General features: G+C 48.1%; 1 protein-coding gene across 1 annotated transcript; it reads left to right on the top strand.

Moving 5' to 3' along the window:
* Positions 1–2,460: 2,460 nt before the first annotated feature.
* Positions 2,461–16,737, top strand: Nup37 (nuclear pore complex protein Nup37). The gene is made up of 7 exons (XM_077675237.1): positions 2,461–2,733; positions 3,703–3,827; positions 6,314–6,386; positions 9,892–10,077; positions 12,767–12,951; positions 14,183–14,318; positions 16,485–16,737. The coding sequence occupies exons 1-7, from the start codon at positions 2,563–2,565 to the stop codon at positions 16,599–16,601; spliced, it is 993 nt and encodes a 330-aa protein (XP_077531363.1). The 5' UTR covers positions 2,461–2,562; the 3' UTR covers positions 16,602–16,737.
* The last annotated feature ends 499 nt before the right edge of the window (positions 16,738–17,236 follow it).

Below are 17,236 nucleotides of genomic sequence, written 5' to 3'. Positions count from 1 at the left end.
GGCTATTCAACCGAAAATGGTACCCTGGAGCCAATGTGCAGCGAGTTCATACATAGTTTCACTAAGCCTGCCTGTGCAGAAGGAGCTAACGTGAGGCCAAATGTGAAGAATATGCAAGATTTTTCAAGTGACAAAGATTTAGTCTCATCTATATGCTTTAAGTTGACTTAATTCCTGAACCATATACTGGGTCTTTACAGTGACATTTCACCCGTTGTCGACGGGTAGTCGCAAGATTCTCCATCTCCACACCACAGGAATACATGTGAGCAAGAAATGCCAGATTCCCTCTCGGGGAGTTCGTAGAGAGTCCAGGACTGATAATTGAAAACCCCTACCGTTGTTGCGTAACGACTTCTGTTGAGCACTTTTTGGCTTGCAAGTTTTTTCTACTCCCCCTACGAATTTTTTTCTTCCTTTACAGGTTGCCTTTTAGAGTAAAAAAGGGAGACCTAAATGGGATTGAGAAGAACGTGAGCGAAAGGTTAGGAAAGGCTGTAAAGGAAAGGACAGTGAAGAGTAATCATAGCGGGAACGGTGCAGTGCTATCAGCAATCTCTCACACAGGTCAACAACCAATAGACTACCTTCACTGCACACACTGCCAAGAATGGCCTTGGTCCCACAGTGGATTATCAGCACCCTCCTCGGCAATAGGTCGGCCGGTCAAGACTGCATTTGTGTGAGAGGAGCTTCCTCCTCCTGGAAGCAGCGCAAGGCAGAGAGCAGGACGTTAGAGGGCAGAGATTTTTGAGCTAAAGAAAACAACAGAACCTGACGGCGGCAACTTGGCAAGGATTCACATAAGGCGAAGGGAAAATGTGGTCGGCAAAGTGGTTACAAGCATTCAGGCTGTGCTCTTGCAAATACCTGTATACAGATCTTGAACAGCGACCATGGATATGCTGACAAACTCAAAGCATCACCAAGCTACTTCAGGTGCTTCACTGTATTGATTGAACTAGCATACACGTTATCTTGGGTCGTACAATGCTTACAGCATTGACAGCACAACATACGTCTAAGAGTACGAGTACAGGTGACGACGTCTGGGTGGGTGAGGTTGCGGGGGTGATTCCCCCTCCTCTCAGTGGAATGGCTACTTCTGTGTGCAACCATAGCCTTCTGGTGCAACACAAAGTGGGCCTGAGAAATAGTAGCAATGGCTGTACACCACCACGAGGAAAGGTGTTACGGTCAGAGAAGGCTCGCTGTGAAAATGAGGATAGAGCACCAAGGCCACTAGCAACTGGAGGAACTTCGCTCTTTTTTGCTCTCATTTACAAAGTTTACGCCGTCACCGCAATCACAAGACGAATGTGGCAGTACATCGAGCACTACACCCCGATGCACACAATCATCTTCACCTCACAGTATTCGCCATATCACAGCACAGCATTTGTTCGTGTGGTGATCTCTGGCACATTGTTGCAACGTGGCTTGTAGGATAGGAAGTGCAGAACTAGCGATGGCAAACTTCGTCCTCGATTCTTCAGGAGATGGGTCGGTGTCGTCGTGGTCGCCGTTTCTCCGACGAGGGCTTAGCACGCCGGCTTCACCCGTGAGCTGGCTGGCTCAGGACAGCACATAACGCGAAGCCGAGCAAATCATCGTACTAACGAACACTAAAGTAACCAGCCATGACAACGTAACACGCGGATAGTATCCAAGTTGAGTGCGGAAGAAACTGGGGCGTCCATAATATCACCCGGAAAAAAGAAACTCGGCACAGGTCGCTGCTATGGTCCCTAGAAATATATTCTGGGGACCATAGCGCTGCATTGGCTGCATTCGGGCTCGAGGCGTGCGGACAATTTTAAAAGTTATCCGCGCGAGGCGTGCGGACAGTTTTAAAAATTATCCGCGCGAGGCGTGCGGACAGTTTTAAAAGTTATCCGCGCGAGGCGTGCGGACAGTTTTAAAAATAATCCGCGCGAGGCGTGCGGATAGGGACAGCCCGCACGCTACACCTTGCACGATACGAGAACTCGCACAGGGGCTAGTGCAGAAGTGTAGAAGAACTGGTGCAGCACGGCGTCAAATCGAGGCATAGAGAATCGAGGGCCGAAGTGCAGGTGGCGCAAGCTGCACTGGTAAATCGAGTGCGCGAGTGCTGCACCGCCTGTAGTGGTGCAGAAAGTGTAGCCAAATCGAGGAGACAAGGGTCTATTCGATTCAGCCTGCACCTCTTGAACCAGTTCACAGTGGTGCAAAGCGGGTTCCGCCATCGGCGGAACCAGCCCTGCACTTTTGTCGTCTGCTTCTGCACCTCCTCGGCAGGGAGTGCAGGCAAAGCCATGAACCCGTCCTGCACCCGTCGGCACCACCGGTGAATCGAACGGCGCGGTTCAGGTGCCGCGAGCTGCACCGCTGAAACGAACGGCGAAGTGCGGCACCGCCTGAACTGGTTCACGCGGTGCAGGTGAAATGTATCGCCCTAAAAGTCGGCTAGAAAGCGGCATCGTAATCGAGCCGGACAACAGTGAATGGCGGCCTCCGCAACATTTGTAAAAGCGTGATCGAATTATCAAGTCGTAAAAGTTTCGAGGGACAGTTGCGAACATGAAGATAACCGCCCAGCCCGTGGAGAATGCCGCCGACTTGGATCCGGGGCGAACTCTCTCCGTGGATGGCGCCGTCAGGGCAGTCGCGTTTTGTCCGTGCAAGTGGAACTCTTCCCTGTTGGCGGTTGGGACGGCTTCCGAAGTGACCGTCTTCAGCGTCAAGCTGCCGGTAATTTCGCTTCGTTACGATCATAATCGTACGGGCGACCACTGCTTAAACGCGGCCGCGCAACGAGCTACGGCATAACGTCCGCTATGTAACCGCGCGAACAGTTATATGCACGTGCGCTCTAAATCAGACGAGACGCCGGCTGCTTCGTAATCAAAGGCCGCTTCGATTTAGCATTGTGGACTGCCAAGAGATGATCCAGGGCAGCTCCGTGTTCTTTTAGAGCGCCCGTTGACTTCCTACGAACTGCTCAATACTGCTCTGCGCGGGCAAATAAGAGAGACCACAAATTAAAACGAATGGTTTATGTAAAAAGCCATTTGCGAATAATGTTGACGCTGTTTCGATGGTAGATGGTAGCGGAGGTAAATGGCTTGTAGCACCGCTTTGAGGTGTGCTCAACCTCCTCCAATAGCAAGGATACCCCCAACCGGTTTAGAAAGCACTCCGATACACCAGTCCGTAATGGCATCAGCAGGAGTTTGCAATGTTATTGTGGCTATGGAAAGTACTATCTGCACAAAGTTTCTGATATAGTTGCTGATACTACTTTGAAGTTGCTGATACTACATTGCTGAGTACGGTGAAGAAATGCCTGAATACGTCGTATGTTGGCACGGGCTGAACAGAAGCCCAGTTAAGAACTGAAAGCCAACCTTATAGTTTGCCTCATGAACCGGGCAATTTATTCTTCATTGCCCGTGGACTTTGCTACGCCATAGGTGTCAAATATTTGAATCAGTGTTGAGTGGGTGTAACTTTCTTGCACTGCTGTTCCAAGTGTCGCGCCCAGACGGTTCTTTCCAGCCCTTTAAACAAACTGCTCCGAGAGAGTGCAAATGAAGCCATAGAATTTTCCTTTGTCTGTTTTCTTGCTGTTGATTCACCTTTGTCATTTGTGTTCTCAGCACGCCGTGTACCGACTTGCCGATTTGCATACCAGTGGTCATCAATTTTTAACTCCCACAGGATGAAGACCCTGGACTGAAGTCGATTGAAGCGAGTGTGGTGCGTTGCTTCAGCCATGTTGCACCGGTGCAGTGCATTGCCTGGAGCCCCAACATGTCACTCGTCTTGGAGCCGGTCTGGATGAGGTAAGAACCATAGTTTTACCCGCCGCGGTGGCTCACTGGCTAAGGCGTTGCGCTGCCGAGCACAAGGTCGCGGGTTCGATTCCCGGCCACGGCGGCCGCTTTTCTGATGGAGGCGAAAAGCGAAAATGCCGTGTGTACGAGATTTCGGCGCACGTTAAAGATCCCCAGGTGGTCAAAATTAACCCGGAGCCCTCCACTACGGCGCGCTTCATCGCCTGCGTTGCGTCGGCGCGTTAAAACCCTACGATCAAGGACTATAATTTTTTTTTACGTTAACTACCACCTGACATTAATAACTAATACCTAACAGTACAGAGAATGTGGTTATTAACTTGGAAGGCATTTTTCTAACAAACGTTTCTTGGGAATTTTGCGTAACAGAAGCTATAAACAAGTGGCTAGCAGAAGTTAGAGCTGTTCAGTCAGAGGTGTGGAACCACTGGTGGGGGTTGGGAGGGAGGAGGAACAGTAGGGGATCTCCCGGGTGTTTTTCAAATTCATTTATACAGTAGAATCTCGATAAACAGAAATCGCTTAAACGGAACATTTGGCTGGAATTTGGTTGGTTTTGTATTCAGATAACGTAAAAAAACTCTCAGTAATCGGAACTAAAATTTCCGCATCACCATGTAAACGGAACCAGAAGTGGAACTTCTTGTGAAATCCACTGGCATGAGAATCAGCTTATTACTGTTCTGGCTGTTTCGTTCTTTTTTTTTTTTTTTTTCTCTATGCTTTTTTAGCCTTGTTGGCCTCGTAAGCCTCGTCTCGTAAGTGGTTAGCCATGTTAGCGCAACGAATGCAACATCGCAGTTCTTGTTCCAGTTGTTCGGTCTCGATTCTAGATGCCGAGGCTACAGGGCTCACCTCCTGTCGTTTCGTTTGTGCCATCGTTGCGCTATTCGTCCTTCATTACCACGTTGCTGTCTTCTAAATTCGGTGGCTCGTAAGCACTCGCGAAGTTGAGGCCTGTAGCCTCCGTGAAGATGCAGTTGCAAGGACTCAAACAAAAATAATTGACGCATTTTGTAGTGCACAGCGACTCATTGTTGCCAAATCAACTTTGTGAATGCTGTGCCTACGCTTGTTGTAGTTTTCTTGCTTTCTGAAAACTATCAGCTACAGTCACTTTCTAGTGGTTAGAGTTTCATGAAATGCCATTAGAAGTGTGTATGCACATAAATTTGCACCTTAGAACATCTCTCAGTAAACGGAACTCCAGTTAAACGGAACTAATTTTTCCGGTCTCTTGAAGTTCCGTTTATCGAGAGTCTGCTGTATTTTTACCCAAGTAACAAGTAATGCGCAACCAAAACAAATTTACAGAGCCGTCTGGCTTCGTATGGAACTGGAATGGCAAGTGAAGGTGTTGCACTATTCAGAAGCTTTCAAACGAAGTTTTGAGTAATCCGCAAGTGTGGTGAGGTACCTGCCTTGCGTCTGGAAATTCATTTTACGACTGTCTGCGGAGAAGAACTTCCCATTGAGGGCGAGTCCTGTATGCACTACGTACGAAGTCTCGTACAAATGGAAGTGAACGCCCCTCGCAAAGCGTTATTGGTGCTCCTGTATGTTCGCAATCCTGTGTTCTGGAAGTGGCGTCCATCCTTATGTAAGGCTTCTTCTAACAGCAAGAATACTTCATTCGCACAAGCGATGTTCAGCTGGAGAAGGGAGGTACACAGGGGCTCTCCCAACTCTATCTGCAAGCCAAGCTTGCATTGTGAAGCTGATAGCTTGCCAGAAGTAGGGGCGGTTTATGTATGTAGAATTTGTTGGCCAAAACACTATCTTGGCAACGGATTACTATTATTGAAATAGGTTTCGCACTGCCCAACATTCAGATGTTGTTGTTGTAAGCTATACTTTTCGGTTGTTGTAAGCTATACTTTTCGGCACGACTTTTTCAAACTGCTCGATAATTTAAACATCTTTGCGTTCCAGTCGGAGAGGTTGGAAGTCGAGTGTGGTACGTTATTTAATTTTTGAAGCATTTCTAACTCGTCTTTAGACTGTATAAGCATGCCATGAATCGAATAGACAGCTATATTTGCGTATTTCGAATGTTCACGTGCAATAGATGACCGGTAAAAAGCGCAAGGGCCCATGGGTACGTCGTCTGCTCCCGCCACTTCCCCACTTCCCCCCCCTGCTCCCGCCTGGCCTACCTCTCTCTCTCTCTCTCTCTCTCTCTCTCTCTCTCTCTCTCTCTCTCTCTCTCTCTCTCTCTCTCTCTCTCTCTCTCTCTCTCTCTCTCTCTCTCTCTCTCTCTCTCTCTCTCTCTCTCTCTTTTTGGTGGAAGCAGATAGACAACAAGCACACATGCACGTGAAAGCCGCCGGCGTACGGGAGGCCAGGCGATCCCTTGAACCGGAAGTGGTGGGGCTCCGAGGGAGCAGACAATGTACCCATGAGCTTCTGCGCTTTTTACTGGTCACCTATTTACTGATGTTACGATTTCCCTTTAACTGCAACGTTTTTTGCAGGCTGGCAACTGCGAGTTTGGACAACAATGTTCGCCTCTTCTACACCAACTTGAAGGAAGAGGATGAGGTCAAGGTGAGAGCCCTGAGGAATACCGTCTGCCCGTGGACTTTTTGTATGCAGTCCTAACACTGAACCGTTCTTCAAATGCGAGGCTAAAAATATAAACGCAAGCCTACAAATTGCACTTTTTCGGATAGTTTTCACACACTGGCTCAATGGATGCATGCTCACGTTTATGCAGAGCACGGTACATGGTGCATTTGATTCCTTTCAGGCAGTAACCTTGAGAACACCATACAGACAAAATGCAAGCTTGAATGCTGATGTGCAGCTAACACACTAAAACTGTTTTTCGTTTTTCTCTTTATTGCATCATTGCTACCCGTATTACGTCACTGTATCGCGAAATGTGAAAGTGTTTTAGCGCTTTGTACATCTTTTCGGCGATGAAAATGTCTTTTATGACTGCAATGGTGCTCAATGCCAGTTCTTTCGAATTGAACGAATTTTGTCTTTGTACTTTATAGCCCCCTTAAGTGCCCCTTTGTGCGAAAAACTGGCGTTGTTGCCCTGTACCAAAAACGGGTGCCACTGTAAAGGGTAAACAAAAAAAAACATCTGAGTTTGTACAGCATAGCCCACTTATAGCGAACCCGGTTTTAACGAAATCCCGGCTATAAAGAACAAATCTTCAGTTCCCATTACCATATGTATATTTTATGTTCAGATATAGCAAAAAAACGTATTCATGGGAGGTTGTGGCCATTACTGCACCAGGGTGGCCAATCCTGCTCTGGTGAGGGATTGCGTTACCGGCAATGGTCACCGGGATCAGGCTGCACCCCAAGCCCCATAATGCAGTTTCAGCAACACGCGGGGTAATTGGAGATCTATGAGAGAGGCCTTTGCCCTGGAGTGAGCATACATAGGCTGATGATGGTGGTGATGATGATGATAGCAAGAAATGGATATAACGAACTTATTTCCATTTCCTGGTGTGTTCATTGTAAGCAGGCTGGACTGCACAGGAATTGTACCCGGTTCTGCAGAGTGCTAGCCTAGTGCATTGCCACCATTGCTGCCTGAGCACGTTGGCAGCGGCATAACTGGAGTTAGTGTAGTAGTGCGTGCAATGCTGATGTCATATCGCGGAACAAACAAATGTGACGGCAAGCGAGTAGAACAGGCACACCCCTTTTGGGGGGAAACTCGGGCGTGTGGTGTTGCCATTCCGCCTGTTGAAGTCGTGTGCGCCAAAAGGCAAAGAAACGAAAGTGAAGAAAGAGATGCAAAACACAATGTATCAGTGAAGAAGTCTCTGATAGGTATCGGCAGCAGAAGCCGCAAAGCGAGTGACAAGACTTCGGTGCATCGAAGGAGTTTTAGATGCGACTGCATCTTATTCACTCGCCTTGTCCCTGCATCTGGTGGCGTCGACGTTGTCGTCGGCGTCCGCCCCTCCCCCATTCTCCTCGCCGCGCGAGCTGCGCTCTCCACCGCTCAGCCCCTCTCCTCTCCGATAGCGAACACTCTCTCGTGAGGGGCACTGGATTGGATTCGATTCGATTGGCTTGGATTGGATTAAAGTGGATTGTGTTGGATTGTGTTGCGTCATAGCCGCGGCAGACGCACTGGCGCCGGCGCGTCCCCTCACCGTTATGCGCACTATAAAACGCGGTGCCTGCGCCGCTCCGCTCCATCGTTCCAGCGCCGTTCCTCCGCGGTCCAACGCTGCAACGTGAACCCCCTATGCGTCGCATCTACACAGGGGTTCCTGCGAGGGGTGGTGGGAGTTTTTCTTTCACCCCTGTTCGTCCCTCTCCCCGAAACTCCCTCGTCCTTATCTTTGAACAGTGCAGTTGATAGTTTGGCTGCACATGTTTCCCGGCGTTGTCATTCTGAGAGTGTCTATTATGTGTTGACGACTGCTGTCTCAGTGGGGCTCTTGGATGTAAGACACATTTCCACTAGCGATTGGGCACGTCGCGTGACGTCGCAAAGCGATGAGGTAACCATCACTTCTTCATCACTTTGCGACGGCGGAGCTGATCGGTCTCGGACTGAATTTCCTCATCGTGCGACGGCACCGCAAAACCGGATAGCCAGTCGTGGCCGCGGAGTGGGCTGATGTAGCCGTAAACGAAACGCTTGTTTATGTCCGGCATTACAAACGGCAGTGAGCCGGCAAGCAACGTCCCGTGTGCTTCAGTTTTTCGGTCAGTGGCTTCAGCGTACGCATTTACGAATCAGCGAACAGCGTGGAGCTCATCAGTGCGGAGAAACGTATTTGAATAGTAAAAGCAAAGACTCTTATTAGGTAGATGGATAGCGGGACGGTAGGCTGAGCTGCAGCCTTTTGGTTTCTCTATTGGCAAGTAGTAAACACCGTGGAGTTCGGAGGCATCAGAACTTCTGCGTGTGGGAAAAGGTGCGAAATTTGCAGGTCGGGATGCGATTGTTGTGGCGTGAGAGCAAACGTATGTATTCCTTCCTGCAATAATATGTTGAAAAGAGCCTGCTTCAGTTTGTTATTTTAAGTGCAGAGCAGTTTAGGGGCTCACCTTGTCGTCGGAGCTCGCGTGCTGGACCCAAGTAGAGCCACAGTGCGTTTCGTCATAGCGGCTGTCATCACGGCGTAACCTAGAGGCTTCGAAAGGCAAGCGGTTTATATAGTCATGAGCGTTCGAAACTCGTGAACCGCTGGCCCTTGTCATACATCTCCCCATTGTTTAGCACAAAGAAAAGTGTCGGTACATTTGAGGCAAAATATACGTAATTAACCACCAGCGCCCGCATTCGTTTAATTAGTTAGGGTTGGTTTTTACGATAGTAAGCGGAAAAAAGTGGCAGTGCAATGCCAGCACGTGCAGGAGGAAAAGCAAGCACAAAAAGAAGACAACTCCCGCTGACGCAGTTTAAGGCAGGGTGCGCGCAAGCACTGCGAAGGCGGGAAATTTGAATTGCATTGGGTGGTAGCAGTGAGCGGATTATGGCGCTACAGCCCATTATGGTAAATCACTGCTCTGCACTTACCGACAGCTTTCACGTTGAGTGGAACGGCTTTAATTTTTTTATTCCTCCCGCAACCCACAATGCTTTCGGCACTGTTCCAGATTTCGCATGGGTGTAGTATCTGTGGACTAATTTCTACCTGTTCTTGTCGCGCTAGTGTGACATTTTTTTTTTAATGCAAATGCTGAAAGCACCAAGGAAATCGTACAGATTGGGTAACAACTCCGCTAAATGCAGTCGCATCATCGCTCGTCTCATCGCACGTTCTCATGCGACGTGCCCAAGTCACAAGTGGAAATGTGCCTTTAGTCTCAGAGTCTATGTGGATAGCCTGCAGGTAGTCAAAGGGTTCCCTATGCCATAAAAATATATGTGAAATACAAATGGTGTATTGCTTCCCGGAGATCGCGCGGTGAGTGAGAGACTGGTAATCGAAGAACCCCAGTGTTCAACTTTCAATTGTTGCATAAGCGTATGTTGGTGGCAAGTCACTCGAGTTACACGTGTAGCTACGTGTTTCGTGCTATTTCACACCTCGGCCGTGAACGTCTTTCCGTGTCTGCAGGTTCTGACGGGCCACAAGGGCCCCGTGAACGCAGTGGCCTTTGAGCCGCAGTCCGGCCAGGCGCTGGCCAGCGTCGGGGACGACAACACGTGCCGCATCTGGGGCGTGGACGGAGAGCAGCAAGCGCGGCTGTTACTCCGATCCCCAGGCACTGCCCTCGCGTGGCACCCGGAGGAGGTCGGAAAGGTGCGTTTTGTACCGGATGGCCGTACACGGGGGGATGCATGGACTTCTTTTACGGAACACGCGCAGTAAGAACTGGTACCCTCATTCCGTTCAGCGTGGCTTTTGCGTGTCTCCTGATGACACGTCCTGTGGGACTTAATCATGACCCGCGGGCTTGGAAACAATTGTGCTCTAATATGAAAAGTTTTACAGACCCACGGAAACGTTTCTAAAGGCCTAGTTTGCTTAGAAATGTGTATGTCACTTCTATACTGAAATAAAACATCAACAAGATATGCATTTTAGTTCAGCTAGTTTGCACTAGATGGAACTCGCTGTCTATCAAGCAAGGGTTTTGTTTTCTGTCTCAGCACAGAAATGATAATTTTCTGAAGTAGTCGAATTAGGCCGACGGGATCATTCTAATGGATATGCGAGACTTCATATTGGAGCACAGTGCTGTTGGAGCCCGTGAGTCGAGAATTAGTTTATTTATTTATTTACTTATTTACTTACTTACTTTCTTTGCTTTACGTACTTACTTACTCACTCACTCACTCACTCACTCAAATACTGCAGTCAATACTGCAGGCCCAGTGAAGGGCCCAACCAGGAGGGACGAAATTACAAACCATGTAGTAATATGGACAACAGAAGTTCAGGAACATGAAAAGCACAAAAATTAAGGACATAACTCAAACAACCAATAACAGCAATAATAACAATAAGAAATTTAACACATTCACAATACAGGTAAAAATACAATATGGTCAATTGAGTCGATGCTATTTGCAAATAATGCTGGCAATTGATTGCATTCGGTTACAGTCCACGAAAAAAGGAGAATTTGAAAATGTGGTGTTTTGTAGTGCACTTAGCGCTGGTCCTGCACAAAGCAATGATTTATTTATGGAGAAATTAAACAATTAAAGCCAGATTTTTAGTTCTCCCAATTCCAGCTTATTGCTGGGATAGTTTGCCTTGCTATTTGAGACAGAAAAGTGTGCATAACGGATGGGAGTGCAAAGAAAGTTGGGACGGGCACAGACTCGCAACTGAAAAAAACATTTTTAGGTGTGGGTGTGCACTCCAAATTACCCTTTCACGGTTAGTGTCCCTTTCGTGTGCGGAAAGAAATACATTGCCGAGAAGGACCAGAGCCTCAACGTTCACCTTTGTGGACATCGAAGCCCCTTGAAAGGGGCAACACACTCGCATCTATACTCGGTTACAACTCAAGAACAGCACCACCTCATGTAGTGTATCACTCCGCCAAAGTGCCGCACCCGTGACGTCAGTGCGCGCGCGTTTTGAAAGGGGTTTGCTATGAATGCGTGATATCGTCTGCCTTGTCTCACGCAGTTTGTTTGTCGTCACTGGAGTCGTTTATAAGCACATCAAGTCCACAAAATCACGGGAACGGCGCACGCCATGCTCAAAATATTCCCAGTAACGCCCTACTTGCGCCGCGCGGAGAAACACCCGGCTACGGTGATGAGGCTCAGTGGTAACTTCCGGTGCCGTTCATAAGTTGTCACCGAGTATAGCAGTGCACTGCAAAGAGTGAATGTGCTGACCTAAACTTGGTGACGTGGTGATTGTTGATAAGTACGTAAAGCGGTACACTAGAGAGTTCATAGAAGCTTTCTTCGTTAAAAGGGAAGGGTATACCTGCATCAACAGCCATCCGTTTTGTTATGGACAGTAAGTTTTCCTTTTTGGGTGGGGTTTGTTTGTTTTTTTAATAACGAAGAAAACGTGGTGCAAACTAGGCGAGGACAAAGAAGAGAAGATTCAACAGTACCTGTGAGTATCTGTATCTGTCGTATCTGTATCAAGAAGATACGACAGATGCAGATACTGACCGATGCTGTCGTATCTTCTCTTCCTTGTCCACATATAGTTTTCCCTACGTTTCCTTCTTTATTCAAGTACACGCCAACGAGCTCTATGACAAGTTTTGTTAGATTATTTTTTTTTCGTCCTTGTTTTCACCGCACAGGCGTTGTGATAGTTTACAGTGTTCGGGTTTTGATGCAAAGCGTTCAAATCTCTTATTAGATAACAAAAACGTATGAGGTGCTGCGGCACAGGTCCTTGTTTCATGCATATATATATATTGGTACGTTTTTCCAAAGTAAATTTCTGTTAGTAGTGGTGCTTCGTGCCAAATGGGACCTGTCCGGAGTCCTTAGTGGTAAAGCGGATTGGGTTTGTGTGTTAGATTCTGTTCAGATTACCGACGCAAAACCCGTTTTGCCATTTATGGACGCAAAAAATGTCATGTAACGCAGTTCGGTTGGCTGAGACGTGAGATGACGTAATTCTTTAAAGTTACTACAACAGTTGCGGCAACAGTCTGAACCCGGCCTTCCACAAACAGTAAGGTGCTTACGACGAGGGAGGGACGCAGGCAGTTCCATGTTTATCTGCAAGAACAAAGCTTGGATCCGTAAAAGTTTTATTCGTTTAATTGGCTTGGAAATATGCTCCATCGCAAGTTCTTGCCAAGTCTTCATTTTCAATGGCACCCTCCTTGCCAGGAACACATGCCCACACACCCGACTGACATTTCTTCTGAATATTCTGCCAAGGTTCATAGAAACAAGTGCATGTGGTGGGAGGAGGTCACATGATGAAGCGAGAGGGTATCGGTACTGGTGTGTTGAATGGAAGGCTGTGATTGAGATGACCTCGTGCTCCTCTGCAGCTCCTGGTGGCCGAGAAGCGGGGAACGCTGCGCTTCTACAACGCCTCGACCCACCAGCCCCTGATGTCCCTGGAGACCGGCCAGCCCGGTCTCCTGTTGTCAGTGGACTGGTCCCTGTGCAACAGCCTGCTGCTGGGGGCAGTCGCCGGTCCCCACTGCTTCCTCTGGGAGTCCGCCCGCTCCAGGTCTGTGGAGCAGTGGTGGGGCTTTCCAAGGGGGCAGGCAGACATACAGAAAGAGAGAGAGAGAGAGAGAGAGAGAGAGAGAGAGAGAGAGAGAGAGAGAGAGAGAGAGAGAGAGAGAGAGAGAGAGAGAGAGAGAGAGAGAGAGAGAGAGAGAGAGAGATGGGAAGGGGAGGGGAAGGGTGCTTCCAGAAGCCCTAGGATTTAAGGGTATCACAGAGGAAGTTAACTTCAAGGCTGTCGAGGGGACGAAAAGAAGATTAGAATGCTGGGGGACGAAAAGCAGAGAGGGGGATATTGCCTAGGACAGTTACCACCTATAACAGGGGAAAAAAAGTATTTCGTGCCTAATAAGCTTTAGTGCCTGCCCTAAGCAGAGCTAGTATTAAACCAAGAGTGTAAAACATGGTTATATTAGTCCTTTTTGGTAAGATGACATGTCGTCACCCCGCTTCAAAGGGGAAACCAATAGCAATCATTATCAATCATCATCATCGGAGAAGGAGATAGAGGAAGCGGGAGATAGAGAGGGGGAGGGAGGAAGAGATCTATACATAGAGAGAGGGGGGGGGGCAGGGAGAGAGGGGGAGAGAGACTTTATGCGGGTGCAGCAATGCGGTGTCCTTCACTTGCACAGTTCTTGTAGGGAGGGTCTGGGTTGTCTCCCATGACAAGGGTGAGATGATGCGGGTGATAGGGTGTAGATGCTTGCGGTCCAGTGGGACGAATGGGCATGCCCGTAGGATGCATTGAATTGAGGCGGTTGAGGAATCTGAAACCCGCACAAGTTGGTTCATTTTGAGTGATTCGTTAATTTTGCCAGGCGTAGCAATAGGTCTGAACAGACCATGGGTGTGGTTATTGATTACTTTGGTGCTGGAAAATTTGGAGTTGCTGACTTCTATACTGAATGCCCCAGTTACGGGAGGTATAGAACTCGTACTCCTGTGTTGGCCAGGGTATTGGACAGACAACTGTTCTTCCTGCTTCAAAAGCACTGGGTGCAAGCGATGCTCGGTCTATCTGTGTGCATGTGTGCAGCAGAGAGAGCTTTGCACAAACCTAATCACTCCTTATAGGTCTTTATTATTTTTGGAGCATTCACATGTTTCGAAACGAAAGGAAGTGTGCTGCATATGTGCTGCAACAAGTGCTCGCAGCATTCTTGTTGTGCTAGCCTGACCACAGAGTCTGCTCGTGTGACACTGAATTGGCTCTGGCTGTGGATTTGCAGCCGGCCCCTGGACCAGAAGCCCGTGCACCCGAGTGGGGCGACCAACTTTGCCTTCTCACACATCCAGGAGGAGGTGTGCGCCACCCGTGGACACCCGGGCAATGCGGTCAAGGTGCTCAACCTCAAGACGGCTCAGGTGATCGCACCCTTTTAATTCAGAGGGGGCCATGCAGACAAAACGCAAGTTTGGTTCATTCGAAAGATTGCGTCGTTGGAATCGTACTGTGGCACCACTTTTAACGTAAACGTCGCTCAGATAAGCTATACTCGGTTACAACTCAAGAACGGCACCACCTCATGTAGCGTATCACTCCGCCAAAGCGCCGGACCCGTGACGTCAGTGCGCGCGCGTTTTGAAAGGGGTTTGCTATGAATGCGTGATATCGTCTGCCTTGTCTCACGCAGTTTGTTTGTCGTCACTGGAGTCGTTTATAAGCATACTAAGTCCACAAAATCACGGGAACGGCTCACGCCATGTTCAAAATATTCCCAGTAACGCCCTACTTACGCCGCACGGAGAAACATCCGGCTACGGTGATAAGGCACAGCGGCAACTGCCGGTGCCGTTCTTAAGTTGTCACCGAGTATACATAATTAGGACAAAAGGGAATGGCCGTGCAACCCACAAGCTCATTTCCCGCAACAGAACATATGATGTCATACGCACCAGCTGTGCAATTGGCTGAGGCCGGCAAAAGCAAGCAGGAGTATAGGCTTGCCGAACGAGCTATTTGAGCTTACATTTAGGGCACATTCTTTTTGTGGGAGTAAGAATGGTGGGGTAAACAGTGGAAGTTGCGAAAGTACACGTAAACGTAGAAATGCTGATGCGTACTGCTGTTGGTACTGCGCGCACTATGCTTGTTTTAGCTGCGCAGCACTGCGGCGCTTTGGGGTTGTCTCAGATGACACTGGCTGACTAAGCGACAGTGTCTTACGTGACCATATTTGTCGAACGAACACCATCTTTCACGAAACAATTATTTTCTACCTGAACAAAAACAAGCCAGGTACAAACACGGCCAAAAACAAACCAAAGGCAGAAAACGGTCCGCTGCGGTATGGTCCTTGTTTACAATAAATTCATTCATTCATTCATGGTGGCGCCATCTAGATTGACTAACGGTAAACAATGCTCCCAAGCACATATGACATCATTGCAGACATCACAAAAACACACAATTTGGCGGGAGAATCAAAATTTCACCTTAACTTGATGAATTTGTCAGTGAATAAAGAGCATCATTATCTTCCAGACAAGCGTGGGGGGGCACCGAAAAACACGAAATCTTTCTAGTGAAATCAACTTGTATTTTGTCTGCATGGCCCCCTTAAAGGGGGAAGATGAGATACAAGTTTGGTTTGTTGAAAAGGCTGCTTTTTATCGATAGAGCAAGGACTCTAAGGAAAACAGGCAAGGCAGTGGCAACTCCCCGGCCACAATCCCAATACAACGACGTCTCCGTGATGTCACAGGATCTTGGCTGTGATGCCTGCATCGTCACCGGTCATCATCGCAATCTTTCCGCTTATTGTCAAAAGCCAAGAAAAATTGTTTTGCTGTTCAGTCAAAGCCTCGCCGTTTTACGTTATGGCGAGTGCACTTTCATTCCAACGGTTAGATGCTGCCATGCCTTGTGGAACCGAATGAGATAACAGCTGTGGTCCTGGTACATGCAGGAGGGGATATTAAGCTAGCAGCTATCTGCAAGTAATCAGATTGGTAGGTTTGTCTTGCCTTACAGAGCTGCTTTTGTCTTGCCTTACAGAAGCAGCGACAACAGTGAGGAGCGGGACGGAGACTCCCGCGCCTGCTTTCGAAACGGGCCGCTAGGGGGATTTCAGTGGCACCCCTACAGGCCGCGCTCGAGGCGTATAACAAAACAGCATTAATTCCCCCGAAATTCTCTCTCATTATGCAATTACGGTTTCCATTATCGTTACAAAACCTCTCTGACGTTGTAACCCATTGTCATCGGCTGTTCGAAACATGCCGCCGAGTTCAGAGTCTGGTTATATAATTATATAGAAAAAGAGTGCTAAAAACCACGCTAGAAAAAATGAACGACAAGACAGGTGTGCTTGTCTAGTCGTCCTTCCGTTTTTTCTGTCGTAGTTTTTAGTGCTCTTTTTCTTGAAGCAGTATGCACCAACTAGCCTAACAGCATATTTTACACAATTGTGGTTTTCATTATCGACGCAAAACCATTCTGACATTTCAACCTGTCGCAATGGTTGTTCACAATGCGACGATGGCAATGCACTAGGGCGATGCTAACAGTGACGACGCTTTCACACGCAGGTTTTGCTAAGCCAGGCGTGTGAGGTCGGCTGCGGGATCTCCTGGCATCACAAGCACCCCGTTCTGGCGTACGGCGGTGACGGCAGGGTTCACATCGCCAGGGTCACCTCCTTCTGATTCCCGCGTCCGCACCGAGATCCTGTGGTTTCTCCCCTTTTTTGTCCTCTTGTACATAACAGACGCAATGCTTTGTTGCCATCTTGAAACCATCCTGTTTGTTCCAATTTCAATTAAAAAATTCGATTCAAAATGAGCTGTTTCTTTTCCAGGAGAAATTGTGTTGAATTATAGCAGCAGCAGCATCCACGTGGAAGTGTTTGCGGTTGCCACTGAAAAACCCATTTCCACGCACGCTACATCCATGTACAGTCCAACCCACTTATAACAATAACGGTTATAACAGTATATTAGATATAACACTGAACAGTCGCAGCACCGTCAACTTTGCTATTTGTTATAAACCATTTGAAGTAGCCGACGGATTTTTCGGACCTGGAGGGGAACAAAAAATAGTCCGAAAAATCTGTGAGTCATTACTCCTATAGGGCAACTGGCAGTTCCTCAAGAAAGTCCGAAACATCCAGCAAGTCCAAATTTTTGCAGTCCGAATTTTTGCAGTTTGAAAAAACGGTCGGCTACTGTATTACAATGGTCATTTTCCTTATTATTGGTTACAACCATTGAGCCTGACGGTAAGAGCCTACATAAAATATAGTATTTGGAGGTCTGTGAGAGGTCATGGGTGCATTGTG

This window comes from Haemaphysalis longicornis, unplaced genomic scaffold (assembly GCF_048455015.1).
Source record: "Haemaphysalis longicornis isolate Haplotype H1 unplaced genomic scaffold, Haemaphysalis longicornis Haplotype H1 scaffold_6, whole genome shotgun sequence".
In the NCBI taxonomy this organism is placed as follows: domain Eukaryota; kingdom Metazoa; phylum Arthropoda; class Arachnida; order Ixodida; family Ixodidae; genus Haemaphysalis; species Haemaphysalis longicornis.
The sequence above is the reverse complement of the archived record's forward strand: the minus strand, read 5'-3'. Positions and strand labels throughout refer to the sequence as shown.

What these genes read in the sequence shown, in the direction of transcription:
- Nup37 (XM_077675237.1), top strand. Translation starts at nt 2,563, where the DNA reads ATGAAGATAACCGCCCAGCCCGTGGAGAATGCCGCCGACTTGGATCCG. An exon ending in AGGAAGAGGATGAGGTCAAG is followed by an intron (nt 6,387 to 9,891) that starts GTGAGAGCCCTG and finishes CCGTGTCTGCAG; the next exon opens with GTTCTGACGGGCCACAAGGG. An exon ending in TGGGAGTCCGCCCGCTCCAG is followed by an intron (nt 12,952 to 14,182) that starts GTCTGTGGAGCA and finishes GTGGATTTGCAG; the next exon opens with CCGGCCCCTGGACCAGAAGC.